Source organism: Dromiciops gliroides, chromosome 5, assembly GCF_019393635.1.
Source record: "Dromiciops gliroides isolate mDroGli1 chromosome 5, mDroGli1.pri, whole genome shotgun sequence".
NCBI lineage: Eukaryota > Metazoa > Chordata > Mammalia > Microbiotheria > Microbiotheriidae > Dromiciops > Dromiciops gliroides.
Window position 1 is genome coordinate 116,389,433 of NC_057865.1, and position 19,414 is coordinate 116,408,846.

A 19,414-nucleotide genomic window follows, 5' to 3' on the forward strand; every position below is an offset into this window, starting at 1 on the left:
TTTACAGAGAAGCCAGGTATTCTTACTGCTGTGGTCAATAAGCCTACTGCTATGAAGCAAAGATAGAGTGAGTGCTGCCATTCTTCTGTTTCTGGTACTTCCAAGGGTCTGCTAACAGAAGGCTTACAAGATGAGAACAAGTCAAGATTGAAGCAGCTGCTGCTACAGAACCAAAAGGTTGGAAGTTGAAGGATCATTCTTTGGCCTCACCAGAAATACCATACCACCCACCTGAGAGCCTGGCATGTCTGATGCTCTTAGCTCAGGCTGGCAGCTTGCCACAGAGCTGCTTTCTCAGAACTAAAAATGGGCTTATCTAGACTGACCACACCAGGAAAAAGCTATTTTCCTCAGTGAAGCAACTACAAACTATAAAAGCAACTGGTTAGCAAACTATTAGTAGTAAAGCATAGAAAAGGGCAGCCCATCTCAAAAGAAGAGCAAGCCAAAATTTTCCCTAAGGCTCGCCCAAACAGTTATTCCAAACTACTACTACAGAACAAACAAAAAAAATCTTTTAAGTCTTCATGCCATACAGATTAGGATGTTATGAAAAGCTCTAGATACTGGATGCTTTTTAAAATTTAACTCAGACTATTTTAAAACACATCCTCAAGTGGTTTTTAAAGAGAAGGAAGGGAAATTATTTTTAAGAGTTAGCTGAGGAGGGGCAGCTAGGTGGCGCAGTGGATAGAGCACCGGCCCCAAATTCAGGAGGACCTGAGTTCAAATCCAGCCTCAGAACACAACACTTACTAGCTGTGTGACCCTGGGCAAGTCACTTAACCCTCATTGCCCTGCCCCCCCCCCCAAGTTAGTTGGAAAAAAGGCACTTAAATGGAAAAACATGTCCCAATTCTAAATTAGACCTATCTGGGACAACCGGGTCTGCATCTCTCTCTCTCTCTCTCTCTCTCTTTTTTTTGGGGGGGGTGGGGCAATGAGGGTTAAGTAACTTGCCCAGGGTCACACAGCTAGTAACTGTAAAGTGTCTGAGGCTGGCTTTGAATTCAGGTCTTCCTGAATCCAGGGCAGGTACTTTATCCACTGCACCACCTAGCTGCCCCCTCTTGTATTCCACATGTTTACCTGACTATAATCTATCCAATTATTATCTAACAGACTGGAAAAAAGCAAGTTGGAAATTCAAGTCACTTTCCCAAATTTAAAAATAAGACACACAAGACTCCACACAAAAATGAAAAAAAAATGACATTCAATTGCATTCTTCCCTCATGATGGTTTTTAAATGACACTTGGTTTCCCAGAATGGATAACAAATTGATTTTGGCTTTTTCCAGCTACTAGATCATAGGATTCAGAGCACAATGCACATATGAACAGAAAGAAAAAAGCAGAACTATTTAAGTGAACAACCAAGCGCCAGTTGGCTTTCTAGAGGGAAAAATCCCATTGCCTGAGAAAACAAGAGGCTTGTGGTCCAGAGCCCAAAAAGCAGCAGGTTACTAATAGCAAATGGCACCGATTCTGAGGCCTGGGAGATTCTTTAAATGAAAGGCCAAAGCTCATGTTTCAGATCAGAGACCAAGTCTAAGGTCTCTAAAAAGGAAACAGCTACAGGTCATTTCACAGGAGGTGGGAGAGGGGAGACACTTAGAAGAAAAAAACACTGAGAAGGCATGCCAGTGTTTTTTAGTCATTCTGGCTTTGTTTGGCCCATGGAATGTTCACAGTACCCTAGTCTTTAAGACCAACAATATAGAGCATACAAACCTATAATGTACACACAAGTTTCTAGGTCAGCCCTACCTTAAAGGGATAAACAGGCAAACCACCTAGTTGTATTAAACTTCCATCCAAAGCCAAAGTATGCATTTGGGCTGTCTATAGAGTAAGATGCCAAAGATTGCTGCAGTTAGGAAGATCTACTCAATCAAATACCTCTTTAGGAATAATAAATTAAAACGTGGCATTGAGGAAAACCAGCAGGGCTCTCAACAGGCACCCTTCCCACACTTCCTGAATTATAGGGATGTGACGGTGGTGTTTTAAAGTAGGAGAGCACTAGCCAAAAGCTGCTGATTATATGTTCAGGATTTTCCTGAAAAGGTCTGCTTTTATCTTATTCATGATATTTTAAAGATTTTTAGAAAGCTAACTCAACTCTCCCCCTCCCTTTTCCCATCAACGAAGAAGGAACTTAAGGAAAGGGGGGAGGGAGAAGCAGCATATGGGGAAATTCACACATTTCCATAAACTTAAAAACAAATTTACAGAAAGGCATCTGATGTATTTTCTGAGTAAGGCCTTGATCAGTGTACTCAATCCTCTTGGTAGCACACTCCACGCTGCCCATAAATAGTGAAAAGAAGTCTCTTTAAATTAATATTTCCATGGTGAATGAACAGTCCAGAAATCCTCATTTCAACCGCTCAATGAGTCCCTGCGTGAGTCCAAGGTGCAGAAGTTGTGTCCGGGAGAGATTTGCTAAGTGAGGGAAGGCCCCAAGCAGTTTCTCCCACGATAGTTCCAGAAGGCTGGGTACCACCAACCACATCTTAAATAATGACCCAGTCCGTTTATTTTCATGGATGTTCACCACTCCTCCATGAATGTACATGCAACCAGCCTGTAAACAAATAGGGAAAATAGCGGGGGAAGAGTACAAATTAAATGAGGAAGAAAGACATACTGACAATCTAGCAAAGACTTTCTTAGAAAAAGATTTTTATAAAGCAGGTGGAACCAAAATGAGATTTAAGGTATATCTCTTACAAGGCTGACATTCAGGAAAATCAGACTTGGAACAAGAAGAGACCTTAAAAGCCATCATCTAGTCTAACCCTCTCATTATACTATGAGCAAACTGAGGCTCAGAGAGGTTATGACCTGTCCAGAGTCAAAGAGCTTGCAGAGGCAGGATTTGAACCGAGCACAGAACACTGGTTTGACAGTGTGTTTTGTATGTATGGGTCTTGGCATTAGGTGTTTTGGTTTTTTCCTTCAGGGGTTTAGTAAACCTGGGAGGCAAGCTTCAAAGCAAAGGTTAATCTCTCTTCTATTAAACGTTTTTACCAAATATTTCCAAACAGAAATTACTTTACTATCCACTACCCTGCAAGTAATAAAATAAAAACTTACTGGTGTTACAGCTGCACAGTGGAAATAAACTGGCTCAGGCATAACAGCTGGAAGCTTTACCCACTGAAAAGTTTGCAGACTCAATTTCCAGACATCTCCCAAAATCACTTCTCCATTATAGCCACCACAAACAAATACATCTACAAAGTACAGAAATAAAGAGCAGATTACATGAGTCAAATTAACTCAACATTTATGGCAGACTACAAGACTTGCTAATGTAGGTTTTATTTTCATGCCATGTGGAGACACCATTGGTGTGGTACCAGTCTCCAAAATGAAGGGGGTGGGGCAGTTAGGTGGCACAGTGGATAGAGCACTGGCCCTGGAGTCAGGCGGACTTGCCCAGGGTCACACAGCTAGTAAGTGTCAAGTGTCTGAGGCTGGATTTGAACTCAGATCCTCCTGAATCCAAGGCCAGTGCTTTATCCACTCTACCACCTAGCTGCCACCCCCAGGAAAAGTTATTTATAAAATTTAGATAAACCACACTTAGAAAATACTACTTTCTATTTCCTGAATGACCCAGTATCTTTTGAAGCTAACTTCTATCTGGCACCAGAGAACAGATTCCTTCACTCCTATACACTATTGTTGCATACTCCTATGCACTACTGCCCCATTTTCAACTGGTCACTCACTCACTGAGCACAGAGATAGAAATAGCATTTAGTTTGATGTCCTTACCATTTTTAATTTGTACACAACTGTGACATCTTCTGGCTGCAGGGAAGCCTGTCAAAAACATATACACAGAAGAGCTCTATTATTCACTCAAAGCATAATGCTAAAATGACATAGCAAAGGACATACAACGAACTGCTCACTTAAATTAGATACACCAAGTAATCCCTTTATTAGGAAAAGCTATAAAATGGAATAGCTCTGGTTTTACTAAAATGAGTAGAGACCATAAAGAATGGCGATGCCAATAAGCAGCACAACTCTGGTGTGATAAAGAGAGAGGCAGGCAATAGGGCAGGAGTTCCTGTCCTTTGCAGGCAGTGTTTTCCCACTGGCTCCTCACCTGTAGAGAATCTCAACTTTTGTGTTAAAATCAACTACTGCAATGCCCTCATTTTACAGATGAGGAAATGAAGGCCCAGATAAGTGAAATGACTTGCCCATGGTTACAAAGGTGGCAACAAGCAAAGTCGGGACTCAAACTCCAAATCTGATTCTCTACCCACTAGGTTTTTTTTTGGTGGTGGTTGTTGTTTTTTGCAGGGCAATGGGGGGTTAAGTGACTTGCCCAAGGTCACACAGCTAGTAAGTGTCAAGTGTCTGAGGCCGGATTTGAACTCAGGAATTCCTGAATGCAGGGCCAGTGCTTTATCCACTGTGCCACCAAGCTGCCCCCTACCCGCTAGGTTTTTAAATAAAAATTTTTGACTCTGCTACTCCACTTCTGTCACAGAATTCAACAATTCTGGTCAAAAGCACATCTCTCTACAGTGGCTGAATGATGGAAGCAATCATTGACTCTAGACTATAACTACCAATGTGATAAAATAATGGAATTTGGCAGACACCCAGGGTTCCCACCTGATTTGATTTAGTATTGTTTGAATTGGGTGAGAATGAGAAACTGACTAAGTACCTACTTGGGAATGATTAGACATAGGCCACACCTGGCCTGAATGATGTATACTGCTGACGTCAACAGGGGGACCATTCTCAGCCATGCAACTTGAAGGACCTCCCTTTTTGGGGAGGGAGAGAAAAAGTAGAAAAGGGAACGCTCACTAGAGGAGCTCTCTCTATAAGGGCCAAATTTAATATGTGGAGAGTTAATTAGGTGGCTCGCTGTAATACTGGGGTTCTGAAAATAATGAGGGACCAACCTCTAGGTCCAAAGTTTCTTCTCTTCCAAAGTGCCTTTTTTAGATATTTCTCCCAGGCTAATAAGAAAGGAGATTAACAGCCTCTTTTCCACAAACAAATCAGGTTTTATTAATGGGAATAAAATATACAACAAAGGTGAAATTAATAAAGCCAGGGACAAGGGAATAGGGGAAGAGAACAAATGGATAAGCTCCCTGGCTCTAGCAAATACTGAGTCCCCAAACTTGATTCCAGCTCAACTAATTCAAAGAGCTGGCCTCACTTCTATTAAGTCCACCTGGGGTCCGTAGTTTCTAGGGGAGTCAGCCCCTCTCCACTCTGCTCTCGGAAGCTCACCAATAGGAAAGAGAGAGTTCCTCTGAGAGAGCGTTCCCTTTTCTACTTTTTCTCTCCCTCCCCGAAAGGGGAGGTCCTTCAAGTTGCATGACTAAGAATGGTCCCCCTGCTGATGTCAGCAGTATACATCATCAGGGCAGGCCAGGTGTGGCCCATGTCTAATCATTCCCAAGTAGGTACTTAGTCAGTTTCTCATTCTCACCCAATTCAAACAATACTAAATCAATCAGGTGGGACACCCTGGGCATCTGCCAAATTCCATTATTCATCACACCATCAAACATCAGTCCAAATTAAAATAACAAGCGTCCCTACTTTAGGACCACAAATATCAGTTAAATCATTTCCCCCTTTAAAACATTCAAAAGAAAAAATTTACATTTACTAAAGGATGGAGAATGCACATTTATGACTTACCTATTTTTTCATGGGGTCTCGTTGCAATTTCCTCCCATGTGTTCGTTTCAAGGTTGTATGCATGAATCTTGGGAAAAGGAAATATACACACACATATATATACACATTCATAAAAACATTTCATGGAAACAATGATAATCACTTGTGACTTTGGATGTCCGACAAGGCATGTTTTAACGCTGCCCTGTATAAATGCCATGTATTCTGCTGAAAAGCATCTCTGATCTGTCTAACCGATATATAAAAATATATATTTTTCCAAATTTCCTCTGGATTGAAAGGCAGAATCTAGTAAACTCTAAATCTTAAGGACTCTCCACGTAAAAAGGATCTTAAACACATCAACTAAGAATAAGGATTGGTATACAAAAACCCATTTTGACTCAGTTCTCTAAAGACAGCATACCCCTAACTAATTTCTAACATCATCATCTATAGCACCTTCCTGATTCTATCCTCAGAGGAAATTAGATTGAGTGTGACATCAAGATACTCGGCAATGAGGTCATTGAAATGTAGATTCAAACAGCCCTTACGGTATAAACCCCAATGCAGAAGCTTAATTTTCATTTACTCCCTAACAATCTAAGATCTTTATCAAAGGAAAGTAAAAATAAAGAAAGAAATAAAAGGCCAAAATAAAGTGTTTGTTACCCAGAAGATACCAAAACTGCTTTTACACCACATGGAAATCTTAGTTCAAATTCCAAATCTGCTAAGAACTTACTGGAAGCTTCTAGTCACTTTCGTCATCATAAAGCATATTCAGTTCTTGGCATGTAACACAGAAGTTGACTGAGGTAATACTATTAAAGGGTACTCTGCACAAAATGTATGTCACGAACCCTCTAAATACCACAGCAATTGAAGCTAAATTTTTTAGTCTGAAATATATTTTTTCATACCCTTCTGTTCTGAAAGTCCTTTTTACCTTATTTAAGGGATAAGCTGTCCAAGAAGTCCCACCTCCCAAGATGTATATCCTCTGCCCATCATGCGCAATTTCATGTCTATACCTGAAAATATCAAATATAATTAGGAGAAAAGTATTTTTGCCCACATTTAATAATAGATTTAGGTTACAGATCATCCATGAGGTCAAATTACTTATTTACAAAGTCAGAAATCTACCTCAAAAATCAAAAAACCTAACCAAAACAAAAATCTGACACCAAGGAAACATATGAATGAACCTTAAACTAATCCAAAAAGATCAAGTTTTTTCCTAGGGAACTGGTTTTCCTTCCTTCCCTGAGGGATATGATACCAGTAGGACAAACTGCTTTCTCTGCATGACAAAATAGTTCTGTAGTAATCAGTCAAATAAGATATAACAAAGAGAAAGGCACTTTAGCAGGAACCAGGAAAAGGAAAAGGTTTTGTTATTCAATTGTGAGCTTAATCTTAAGAACAAGCAATTACTATAAGATATTGTATATGGGAAGACTATGGAAAAGAACAACTAAGGCTGGTACCTAAAAGTCAGAATAATGTAATGAATACTCTTATAAGGCACTTAAAACTCTTGCATGTATTGTACAAACTAAGCCCTTAGTAAATATGTGAAGAAGGAATAAATGGAAAAAACAAGGGAATCAGGAATAACTGTCCTATCCATGTTCCACTTTTTAGTCAAGATTCCAGTTGTTTTTCTAGCACAGAAATTTCAAAGTATATTGAAAATTTAAATATTAAGGAGGGATGAAACATCACAATACTGTAGATTATTGACCAATTAATTTGCTATTCCAAAGCGAGCTAAAGGATTTTCTTCAAGCTATATGCACTGACATTTTAAACAAGCAAAATCTTAGCAGCAAATGCCAAGTGTATCTTGGAACTTTACCTCTCTTCAGGCAGATCACAAGATAGGTTGTTTGGTTTTAGCTGTATCCACTCCCGGGTATTCAGGTCTAACCGATGTAGGTCTGTACTGTAAACATAGCCAGTTGTTCCTCCAAAGACATAAAGGAAGCCATTTATAATAGCCATTGCCTTAAAAAAAAAAATCAAAAAAAGAACAAAATTAATCTATTAATAACTCTGATTCAAGTCATCTGAGGACATGATGATCACTGGTGGGGTAGGTAATTAGGTAATGCAACTAAGCCAAAGGGCAGAAGTGGTATAAAATTCAGAAGAAAAGAAGTTGACTGGGGCAGCTAGGTGGTACAGGGGATAAAGCACCAGCCCTGGATTCAGATGGACCTGAGTTCAAATCCAGTCTCAGACACTTGACACTTACTAGCTGTGTGACCCTGGGCAAGTCACTTAACCTTCATTGCCCCACAAAAAAAAAAGAAAAGAAGTTGACTAATTAGAGAGAAACTTAGGAGTAACTAGAAGGAAAGAACAGGGTTATGTTAATCACAAATCACACTAACCCAGAGGAGTTCTTTTTGTGAAGCCTATGGATTCTCCTCAGTGTAAAATAAATTCCTTATGGTAAAATAAAACACATAGCAGATTATCAAGCAAACCAATTATACTTATCAAATTTTTTTTAAGTTTGTAACAATTGGAATGACGCCACCTGCTGGAGACTTACTGTAGAAGAGCTCCACCCATGAGGTGAAGGTCTCTGAGGGCAAGACCATGCGTCTTTTCTTTGGCTTCAGGAAGTGACGTTTGCTTGTGGGAGGAAGAAGAGGGAGCCTGGCGCTCTGACTCTGGCTCTTTTCCTGTGGACTCTGGCGGAGAGCGGAGCTAGAAATGCGCTCTCCCTTTAATAGATAGATGAATGTAGGCCTTTCTCTCTCTCTTTACCAAATTCTTATTCTCCTTAATAAATGCTTAAAAGCCTAACTCTTGCTAAAGCTTATAATTTATTGGCGACCATTCATTAGATATTTTAGATAGTTTAGCTAGAATTTTAGCCCTTAACAAGTTCACAGACCTGAAATTAAGTAACTATTCAACAAAATTTAAGGGTCAAACCAGAATAAGAGAAGACTAAAATAGGTCAAAATAAAAAGTGGTCAGAATACCTGTGGTATTGGCAGAAGACTAAAATGCACTGGGGGGGGGGGGGCAGCTAAGTGACACAGTGGATAGAACACTGGCCCTGGAGTCAGGAGGACCTGAGTTCAGATCTGGCCTCAGACACTTGACACTTACCCTGGGCAAGTCACAACCCCAATTGCCTCACCAAAAGAAAAAAAAATATATCAATAAAATGCATTAGGACCACAGTCAATAAGATGAATTACTTAAACAAAAATGGCTCTAACAGGCTCCCTCTGAAGTACTATTCACTAGAATGGCTAGAATTTAAAAGGACTTGAGACTCTGGTAGGCCCTGACACTATCTCCCCACTTAGAAATGTGTCTAAGTGGAATGAGGGCTAAGCAGGACAATGCTGGGGGAAAAAATATGTAAAGAAAAATGGGATGTGAACAGAAGGAAACATTTGGTTCTTTGGGAACATGACCTTCACAATCCAAAAAATACTTGATAAGGCACCTTCAAGTTAGGATAAGCCATGGGATTTAAAAAACCTAACAAGAAACAGCCTGAGGAAACATTCCTCCAACATCCACAAAGAACACATTGATAAGAAACTGACAGCTAAATGTGGTCCTCAATACAAAGATGATATTGCCAGGTTAAGTGTTTGTCTTTGTTTATCGCAAAGATGATATAACTAGATACATGACTACTGCTATAGGAAAATTTGCCTGGGGAAGAAAGATGTCCAATAATCCTGGTTAACAGGTGATTCAGTAACATAAGTACTCTATTTGGTTTTGCACTTTTTTTTTTAACTGAAAATATAAAGCAAAGGATTCCCAAACTAGGGCCGTGTGGTCATAAATAACCAAGCTTAGCAGAACTATTAACTAAGATACTCTGCAGAAAATCTTGGCCATTTTGGCTGTGATGAAAATTCCTTGACAAGGACATTATATGGCTTACTAAGGCCGCAGCCACTGGACTAGCAATTACAGGATTCTTGCTTGTATATTCAGCCAATCCTTGAACTGTTTAGCCTGTGATGTCCTACAGAGGTGTCAAACATACAGCAGCTGGCTGGAACCAGATTAAAATGTGACTGGGAAATATTTAACAAAATTTAAAAATAGAAAAGAACATAGATAATGTTAATATGTGGTTTTCTAAGTCAGTATGTAACCTGCAGTGGCCCCACCAAAAATGCAAGTGATAGTGTGGTATTTTGAAAAAGATAACAACAAATAATTAAAGTAAAATAAAGAATGTTACAAGAGGCACAGAATCACTAGGACAACATTTAGAGTGCTACAGTCTAAACATAAAGTATACTTGAAGTAGTCATATTTTTTTCGGAAAGCTATTTTCCATTCATCCCTTCTCACTGTAATTGTAGATGCCTTAGAGGTCCAGATTCATGTATATGATAGCCATCAAAAGTTCAAATACAGCAGGCACCAAGGACAGGAAGTACTAGTGAAAGAAAGTAATAATCTCAATACTAATTACACAGGCAAATTTCTTCACTTGTCTTTTTGAAAAAGAGTTTGAGACCCCAGTTAGAGAGGCTGAAGAGTGGATGAAACCCTGTCACAAATGGGTTTCCAAAAATTTCCAAGTGCCTGTGCTGTGGGCTTCATCGGAGAGTACAATTCGCCTTACCAAGATCTGTGCCTCCAAATATAATATGATGTTGCCGTCATATAGCTACAGCATCATATTATATTGGAGTATTGGAGGAGGGAGGATGTTAAGGAAGAGAGGATATGTGCAGTCAACAGAAAATTTAAAAAGAAGAAAAAGGTCGGGGAGAGGCATTCCAAAAGGACCAATCTTTTGACTGCTAGCCATGATTTTGGGCATCACCAATGCTACTAGGTGACAGTAAAGAGAGGCTAAGTTCATTTCATGGGACTAACATTATATGATGAAGTCATATTGGCTCAAGCCATGACTATTCATGCAGATAGCAAAGAAGCAATATGAAGTCAATGAGTGATAGAGAAATAGGTAAATAGCTAGAAATTAAAATTACAAATAAAACTGCTAAGAGCACCTATTAGGGTGTTGGCAAGAAGCTGCTCAAGTGTATTATCAAAAATAAATAAATAAATGAAAAAGTGTATTGTCAAACCAACCTGGAAAAGTAAGCAGAAAGAGCAAGGAAAACCTACTAATGATAAAGTGTTGCTCAGGAGCTGCCAGGGACAGAGGCCCTGGCCTAGGAAACAAACCTGACAAGAAAGCCATTAACTAACTGTAAGAGTTACCTCCCCACCCCCAAACTGGTGACAAGACTGAATTGTTCTCCTTTGTCCCAAGAGCAAGGCTGAATCTAGAAAGGCATGAGACTTTGGTTGTTTCTCCTCCAGAAATAACTACAATGAAAAGACAAAGGGCTATAAAACTGTGCATAACCTTTGACCCAGGAATCCCTATAACAAGGTTTGTATCCCAAAGAGATCATAAAAAAGAGAAAAGGACCCACACGTACAAAAATACTTCTAGCTGCCCTTTTGTGGTAGCAAAGAATTGGAAATTGGGGCAGCTAGGTGGCGGTGGATAGAGCACCTGCCCTGGAGTCAGGAGGACCTGAGTTCAAATCTGACCTCAGACACTTAACACTTACTAGCTGTGTGACCCTGGGCAAGTCACTTAACCCCAATTGCCTCACTGAAAAACAAACAAGCAAAGAACTGGAAATTGAGGAGATGCCCATCAACTGAGAAACGACTAAACAACTTGTGGCATATGAATGTAATGGAATACTATAGTGCTATAATGTTTAATGTGATTGTACATGTAAAACCTATATCAGATTGCTTTGCCATCTTGGGGAGTGCAGAAGGGAAGGAGGGAGAAAAATTTGGAATCTTATAAAAAAGAATGTTGAAAACTATCTTTACATGTAACTGGAAAAATAAAATACTATTAAGATTTTTTATTTTGGTGAGGCAATTGGGATTAAGTGACTTGCCCAGGGTCACACAGCTATACTATTAAGATTGAAAAAAAATAATGGCAAAAAAAATGAAGTTAAAAAATCTGTGGGGTCAGAACAGGACCAATGGTCAATGCCAATTGTTTCCAAACAAAGAGGAATACAATGGCATTTCCTTTGTAAACAGCCACTAGAGGCACTAGCTCAGATGTTAGAGGAACCCTAAACTAGGGAACTAAGTAATCAGCAATGTGTCTGTCAATTTTTAAGTGATTCTCCTCTCAACCTTAAAGCCTCCTAGAATATAAATCCTTGGCAACCTAAAGATTATGGAGAGGAATACTTATTATTCTTAGAGAATAAAACTCTGTCCAATCTAAAAGCAGGTCCCATACAGAGAAAATAGATGAGGGCAAACTAGACGATTGCTAGCCCCAAAATTCTAATACCACAGATGTAAGTATCTGTGCTCAACAATATCCCTTCTCTAAAGTTTGAAGAAAAATGCTTTTACAATTATAAAGAAGTTATGAAGATGAGAAGCATCAAGAATCTTTGGCAACCACTTAGCTTCTTCCCAGGTTCCCTTCTTTAAAACAGATTCTGCTAGTAGCAGATAGTGACTGTTCAGAGAATAAAGGATCTATGACAGGATTAAAGAGTCATCCAGCACAGCGAAGCTTCTTCAAATCTACCGTCATAGGTAGGTTATTTCAAGCTGCTTATTTTGAAGCAACCTTTGAAGTGTGGATTTAAAGAGGCTATGCTGGATTGCCCTCTATCACTGAATCCCCATTCTGAAACGGCACTTTAAAGAGTTGAAACTTGAATCAAATCACTAACAGCTTATTTTAATAAGTACTGAAAGCATTTTTTTCCCCTTGGTAGTTCAGTGCCCATTTGGGGTACTTCAGAAAATTCCGCCTTTTCAAATGGGATATCTAACTGCTATAAGAAATGACAAGCAGGATGATTTCAGAAAAACCTGGAAAGACTCATATGAACTGATATATAGTGAAATGAGCAGAACCAGGAGAACACTGTGCACAGTGACAGCATTACTGTTCTATGAACAATTGTGAATGACTTAACTACTTTAAGCAATACAATGATCCAGGACAGTCCCAAAGGCCCGATGATGAAGCATACTATCCACGGAGGTGAAAAGAAAGAAATAACGTTGATTGAGCACAGATAAAGCATGATGCTTTGTGCTTTCTTCTTTCTTTTTTTTTTAATTGAGTCTTTTTGTATAAAATGACTAATAAGGTAATGTTTTACATAATTGCACATGTATAACCTATATCTGGTTGCTTGCTGCCCCAAGGAGGGGAGGGAGGGAAGGAATGAGAGAGGGATAGATTTTGGTACTCAAAACAAACATCTTTGACTATTATAAATCCCCAAATTAAATTAAGGACCTAAGAAGGAAGATACTGTCTGCATCCAGAGAAAGAACTATTGATATAGATACGTGTGTGTGTGTCTGTCTGTCTGTCTGTCTGTCTGTCTAATGGTAGCCATGGGGAAAGAGGGGAAAAAAATTTACATGATAACTTTATTATATATTTAAAATAGCTTAGTTGTACATAAGAGATTTGCAGTTTTATGTTCAATCATCTCTTTTTATTCTACCATGTTATGGAAATGCTTGTTTTATTTCATAAAATAAAAATTCCATCTTTTCCAGGATAGTAGAGGGCTACAGCAGTATATCAGATAGTTTAGTCTAAACATGTAACCACCACAATAATTTCCAAAAATTTTAAACATTCCTTCCACAAAACTGTATTATGATCCTTTACTCAAGGAGGAACTAAAAGAGAAAAGCAGATGGGCAAAAAGAAAAAAAGAAAAAGAAAATGTGGCTAGTTTTTAAGTTATTTTTCCTTATCAGAAACAAAGAAATTAAATACCTGACATTCTGAAATAATTTTCCCTTAACCTAATTTTAGTGATACAACATTTACTCTGATACCATACACACTGCCACAAAATGTGAACAAATTAAAGGACATAAATTGGTACCTGTCCATAAATCCGATTGGGTTTCTTCCCTCTACAGCTAAGCAGGGCCCATCGTTTGTATTTCACATTGCAGACATGGACATCATTGCCATTGCTCTCACCAAAGGGAATGCCAGTACCTCCAAACACCAACAGGTTGTTTCCATGCAACACAACTGGAAAGGGACAAAAACAAAATTCTATTCACATTCTATGTACATACATGCAGAAAATTACTTAAGCTTTTTTAAAAGCCTCTGCTTTGAAAATCTCACAAAGTAGTTCAAATCAGTAACTATATGGTACAAAGATTTGCTCCAATGCCTTAATTGAGGCCAGATAACATATAATATATATTATATAGCATATAATATATAAGCTAGAGTGAACATGACTGAAATCCAGAACAATTCTTGATGGTAATACATGTGAATTACAATTCTGTACTTTAGTGGAATGATCTTGTACTATCTACCTCCCAGAGTTCCTGTGAGGATCAAAATGAAATCACGCTATCTTTGTAACCATATTGCACTAAGTTTAAGTTGTCACTGATTCTTTCTTTAGAGTCCTGCCATAACTGATGTGCTGTGTAGTGCATGGAGCATGGGCCTTGAAACCAGGAAGATCTGGACTCAAACCTCACGTCTGACACAGACTGTGCAGTGACTGGGACAAGTTCCTTTAACTTCTTAGTCCTTCAGGCAGAGGAGCTGCTGACCTACTTGTAGAGGGAGTCTTTTCATCCAACAAGCTATTTCTGGGATCAATGAAATCACAGATCCCTATCCTAATATTCTAGATAAATTTATTAATATTGACAAATACAGACTATTGGATATAGTAAGTCTGCTCTCTCAAATAACTTAAGTCAAAAATTCAGGAACTGAACTCTAGAACTCACGTGACATAGACGCCAGCTCTCTGGGCATGTAACCCTCTGTGCCCATTTGATGCCACACTCCTGTAGCAAAGTGGTACCTCCAAAGTTCCCTGAAGAGAGGATAATCTTCATTCTCTGGCCCTCCTGACTCATCATAATCCGGGTTATAACCTCCAAATACATACAGATTGGTATTATCTGCCACACACCGATGTCCACTTCGTGCCGGGGGAGCTCTGTGACCTAGGAGAGTAGAAGACATGGCAATCTGCTGGCCCACCAATATAAAATTAATGCCCTCAAAAAATTAAGCCAGATGTCTCCTTTTGGCTTTGAAAAAGAACCAGGGGAAGATTTACAATATGGAAAAAACTTCCCACTTGCTGGAAAGTTCATATAAACCACTGATTTTCTATAAATATTTGGATTTAAGGATTCAGCATTTCCATTACATACAGATAACTCTCGCAACTTGTTAACAAGACAAAGACTGTCAGAAATCCCAAAACTTTGGATGTATGAAATGTCTCAAAAAACTATTTCTGATGCACTCACAATCTGGAAATTCTTACAGAAGGGCAAATTTTCTTTAGAAAAAAAAATATACTATAATTAAAGTATATGTAAGAAGCATATTTACATAACCACAAATGTATAAAACATGTACATATAAAAGACACACTCAAGAGAATTTAATCTATGCTTTCATTATACATAAGCCATAATTCTTTTTCTTGTTTTAGTAAAGCTATGATAAAAATATTCAACTACCAGTCCCCAAATTGTGGCACTTAAGTTATAAATTCTTATATTCACCAAAATGATTTCTGAAACATTCTGTTCTACGAATGGCTACTTCCAAGATCAAAATTGAAGAATGACTGCTTTTACTGGAAATTACAACTGCAAAATACCTCTTCAAGGAGGTCAAAGACAGAAAGGCCTCCTCGTACACCAAAATATTCATAGCACTACTTTTTGTGGCAGCCAAAGTAGAAATAAAATGGGTGCTCGTTGACAGAACAGTCAAACAAATTATGGTATATTAATGTAATAGAATATTACTGCTCATGCAACTGGACACATGAATTTATAGAAGCACTGGAAGACCTGTATAAACTGAAAAACAAGCAGAACTAGAAGAATATACACAACGGAAAAAATGTAATGGAAACACTGAAAAGTGGCCAATCTATAATGACCCAATCCTGGTTCACAAAGACAAAAGATGAAATGTTATTTCTCTCAGCAGAGAAAATAGAGAATATTGCACGTTCTATCAGATAGTCAATCTATTGGTTAGTTAGGTGTGCTTAACTATTTTTCCAACATTAAAAGGTCTAACTGGGTCAGGGAAGATAATGAAACTTCTTAAAAAGGGATGTTTTAGAATAAGCACATACCTAAGAAAGTCAATTTCAACTTTAAAATGACTAGATGCAAGAAGTTTGTAGTATGCACTGGCTACTCTCCAAAAAATCAGGAGCTGGAATCATGTTTTGTTTAGGTTTTGAATAAGTTTTTATTGATATTTTCTATTTCCTGCTCCTCCACCTCCCTTTCCTATTGACAAACAATATGGTTTTGGGTTTTTTTTGGGGGGGGGAGGCTTGGGGGGCGGTCAGCGCAGCTGGATCCATACGTTGAAAAAGTCCCAAAATGTTAATACCTGTGGACATCTCACCTCTACAAAGGAGCCAGGAATATTTTTTCATAGCTCTTTATTGCATTTCCTATATGATCTTTATAATTTTGTTACATTTAGTTTTTATTTGGAAGAATGTTTATATATAACTGGAGACAAGCATCTTTGTCTCCAGTTATCAGCTACCACAAAAAAAAATACTTTTATGAATGTTTTGGAGTATATGAAGACTTTATCTATGGCTTCCTCTGAGTCTAAGTCCAGTAATGGTATCTCTGGTTCAAAGGATATGGACATTTAGTCACTTTATCTGCATGACTTCAAATTGCTTTCCAAAACAGCTATACTATTTCACAGCTCCACCAACAAGATACTGGTGTGTTTATTTTTCTACAATCCCTTCAACATGGCCTGTTTCCATTTTTGTCATTCTTGCCTATTTGCAAGGTGCAATGGAATGTTAGAAAGCACTGAGAAAAGAAAGCATGGTAACTATATAAGAATAAAGGAATCACTGACAGCTAAATTATATAGATGTTAAATACTGATGTAAAACTAATAGCACAACAACGAAATTATTAAAGGAAAATATTAAGAGCATAAGATTAATGGAGAAAAACTTTAATAGTGGAAAATTTCAATGTCCTTTCAGAATATGAAATATTTTGCAAAAACAAAAACAAAACCCATGCCAACAAATAAGAAAAAAGTTACAGAAGTAAAGAGAATGAGAGGAAGGGGGATGTTGAGAACTATGTCAAGTTTATTAAAGTTTTTTATTAAAGCCCCTTATCTCACCCATGCTAAAAGTACAGTAGGCCCTTACCAGCCAGCCTGATCCCACCACTGATAGTTAATGGAGCTCTGACCTGATTTGTTTTCAGATGGGCAACCCACCCCCCAGAATGGCCACACCCTGGTAAAATTGTCTTGGCAAAAAGGCTAAACCAGGTTTTGGGTAACTGACAGGCCTGAAGTAGGGGGTGACCTACCCCAAGCACATAAAGCCTTTCCCCAGCAGAATGGGCAGATGAGCACAATTTGTTCCAAAAGCCATGAAGGTGGCTGAAAAAGGTACTGTGGGGCACTTAGAGCTTGGTCATACATCAAACACGTCAAACTGCATCCCAGGCCATCACCAATCATCCTGACTTTTGTCTTGCCACTGGACTCTAGAACAGAGTGAAGCTGACAATCTGTACAACTCTTCCTGCTTAAACTCAATTCACAATCAAGTGAATTCCTCCCTTAAGCTACTTTCTCTTATTTCTCCCTTTTCTTTCTCCCCTTTTGCTTTTTCCCAGCTGAGTATATTTTTACATATAACTCTGCATGTAAATATTCTTCCCTCCTTTAACCAACCAGTCCAAATGGAAGATTCAAGTTACCTGCTTCCTCCACCCCCTTGCTCATTTGTATAGTCTTCTATATATTCTATTATTTAAGATTAATCCCCCCCCAGCCCTTCCCTTCCCCCCCTTTCCCTCCTAGTATATTCCTTTTCCTCTCCTTTTCCCTTAAGATCATCCAAACATAAAAAAAAAAAAAAACAAGGCCATCTGTCTTAGGATTTTTTCTATGACATTTGAATGTAAACAGTAGTTTGACTAGTCCCTTATGACTACTCATCTCTTAACTTCTGTGTTTGTATTTCAAAGTTTCTGCATAGCTCTGGTCTTTTCATCAGGAATGTTTCCAGATCTTTTATTTCATTAAACGTACATTTGTCCCTGGAGAATTATACTTAATTTTGCTGGGTAAGTTATTCTTGCTTGTAAGCCCATATCTTTGTCTTGTGGAATATCATATTTCAATCTCTCCACTCCTTTATGGAAACCATGCTGTGATCTTTTTTTTTTAATTTTGAAAAATGATTTATTATTATACATATGCTTGCTTCTATTTCTTTTTTTGTTTTTTTGCAGGGCAATGGGGGTTAAGTGACTTGCCCAGGGTCACACAGCTAGTAAGTGTTAAGTGTCTGAGGCTGGATTTGAACTCAGGTACTCCTGAATCCAGGGCCAGTGCTCTATCCACTGCACCACCTAGCTGCCCCCAATAACTGAAATTTTCTTTTTTTGAGAGGCAATGGGGGTTAAGTGACTTGCGCAGGGTCACACAGCTAGTAAGTGTTAAGTGTCTGAGGCCAGCTTTGAACTTGGGTCCTCCTGAATCCAGGGCCAGTGTTCTATCCACTGCGCCACCTAGCTGCCCCAATGCTGTGATCTTTTAAAAATATAAAGTATTTTATTTTTTCCCAATTACATGGAAAATATTTTTAACATTCCAAATTCTCTCCCTCCCTCACCTTCCCCCACCCTAAGATGGTAAGCAACTTGAAAGAGGTTATATATGTGTAACTATGTAAAATATATCTCCATATCAGTGATGTTGTAAAACAGACCAAAATACACACACACACACACACACACACACACACACACACACACACACACACACACACACACACACACAGAAAACAGTATATTTTAATCTGCATGCAGACTTTCTGTGGATGTGGATAGCATTTTCCTTTGGCTTTGTCTCATTGTTGAGAATAGCTAAGTGATTCACAGTTGATCATTTTACAATATTGCTGTTAATTGTTTACAATGTTCTGATTCTGCTCACTTCACTTTGCATCAGTTCATGTTAGTCTTTCCAGGTTGTTCTGAGAGCATCCTGATTGTTATTTCTTATAGCATTAATTAGATTCATATACTAAAACTTGTTCAGCCATTCCCCAGTTGATGGGCATTCCCTCAATTTCCAGTTCTATTTTTTTTTTTTTGCAGGGCAATGGGGGTTAAGTGACTTGCCCAGGGTCACACAGCTAGTAAGTGTTAAGTGTCTGAGGCCATATTTGAACTCAGGTCCTCCTGAATCCAGGGCTGGTGCTATATCCACTGTGCCACCTAACGGCCCCCTATAAATATTTTTATATAAATAGGCTCTTATCTCTTTGTGATAGACCTAGTACTGATATTGCTGGATCAAAAGATATGTACAGTTTGTATGCCCTTCAGGTATAGTTCCAAATTGCTCTCCAGAATAGTTGGACTAGTTTACAACTCCACCAATAGAGCATGTGTCCCAATTTCCCCCATCTTCTCCAACATTTATCATTTTCCTTTTCTATCATAATAGCCAATCTGATAGGTGTGAAGTGGTGCCTCAGAGATGTTTTCATTTGCATTTCTCTAATAGTGATTTAGAGCATTCTAATGTTTACCACTTTATAATACAGTTTGAGATCTGGTATGGCTAGGCCATGTTCCTTCACATTTT

The 19,414-nt window shown here is 38.5% G+C and overlaps 1 protein-coding gene across 2 annotated transcripts in view; it reads right to left on the reverse strand.

Annotated features, from left to right (window-relative positions):
• Positions 1–1,195: 1,195 nt before the first annotated feature.
• KLHDC10 (kelch domain containing 10) overlaps positions 1,196–19,414 on the reverse strand; it is a 52,433-nt gene continuing 34,214 nt past the window's right edge. For both annotated transcript variants that reach the window (XM_043965010.1, XM_043965009.1), the window contains 8 exons: positions 14,503–14,724; positions 13,620–13,774; positions 7,547–7,695; positions 6,632–6,716; positions 5,701–5,767; positions 3,790–3,837; positions 3,103–3,242; positions 1,196–2,590 (listed from right to left, as the gene is read on the reverse strand). In XM_043965010.1, the coding sequence (XP_043820945.1) occupies positions 2,381–2,590; positions 3,103–3,242; positions 3,790–3,837; positions 5,701–5,767; positions 6,632–6,716; positions 7,547–7,695; positions 13,620–13,774; positions 14,503–14,724 (1,076 nt within the window). In that variant the 3' untranslated portion in view covers positions 1,196–2,380. The remainder of the gene's footprint in view (positions 2,591–3,102; positions 3,243–3,789; positions 3,838–5,700; positions 5,768–6,631; positions 6,717–7,546; positions 7,696–13,619; positions 13,775–14,502; positions 14,725–19,414) is intronic.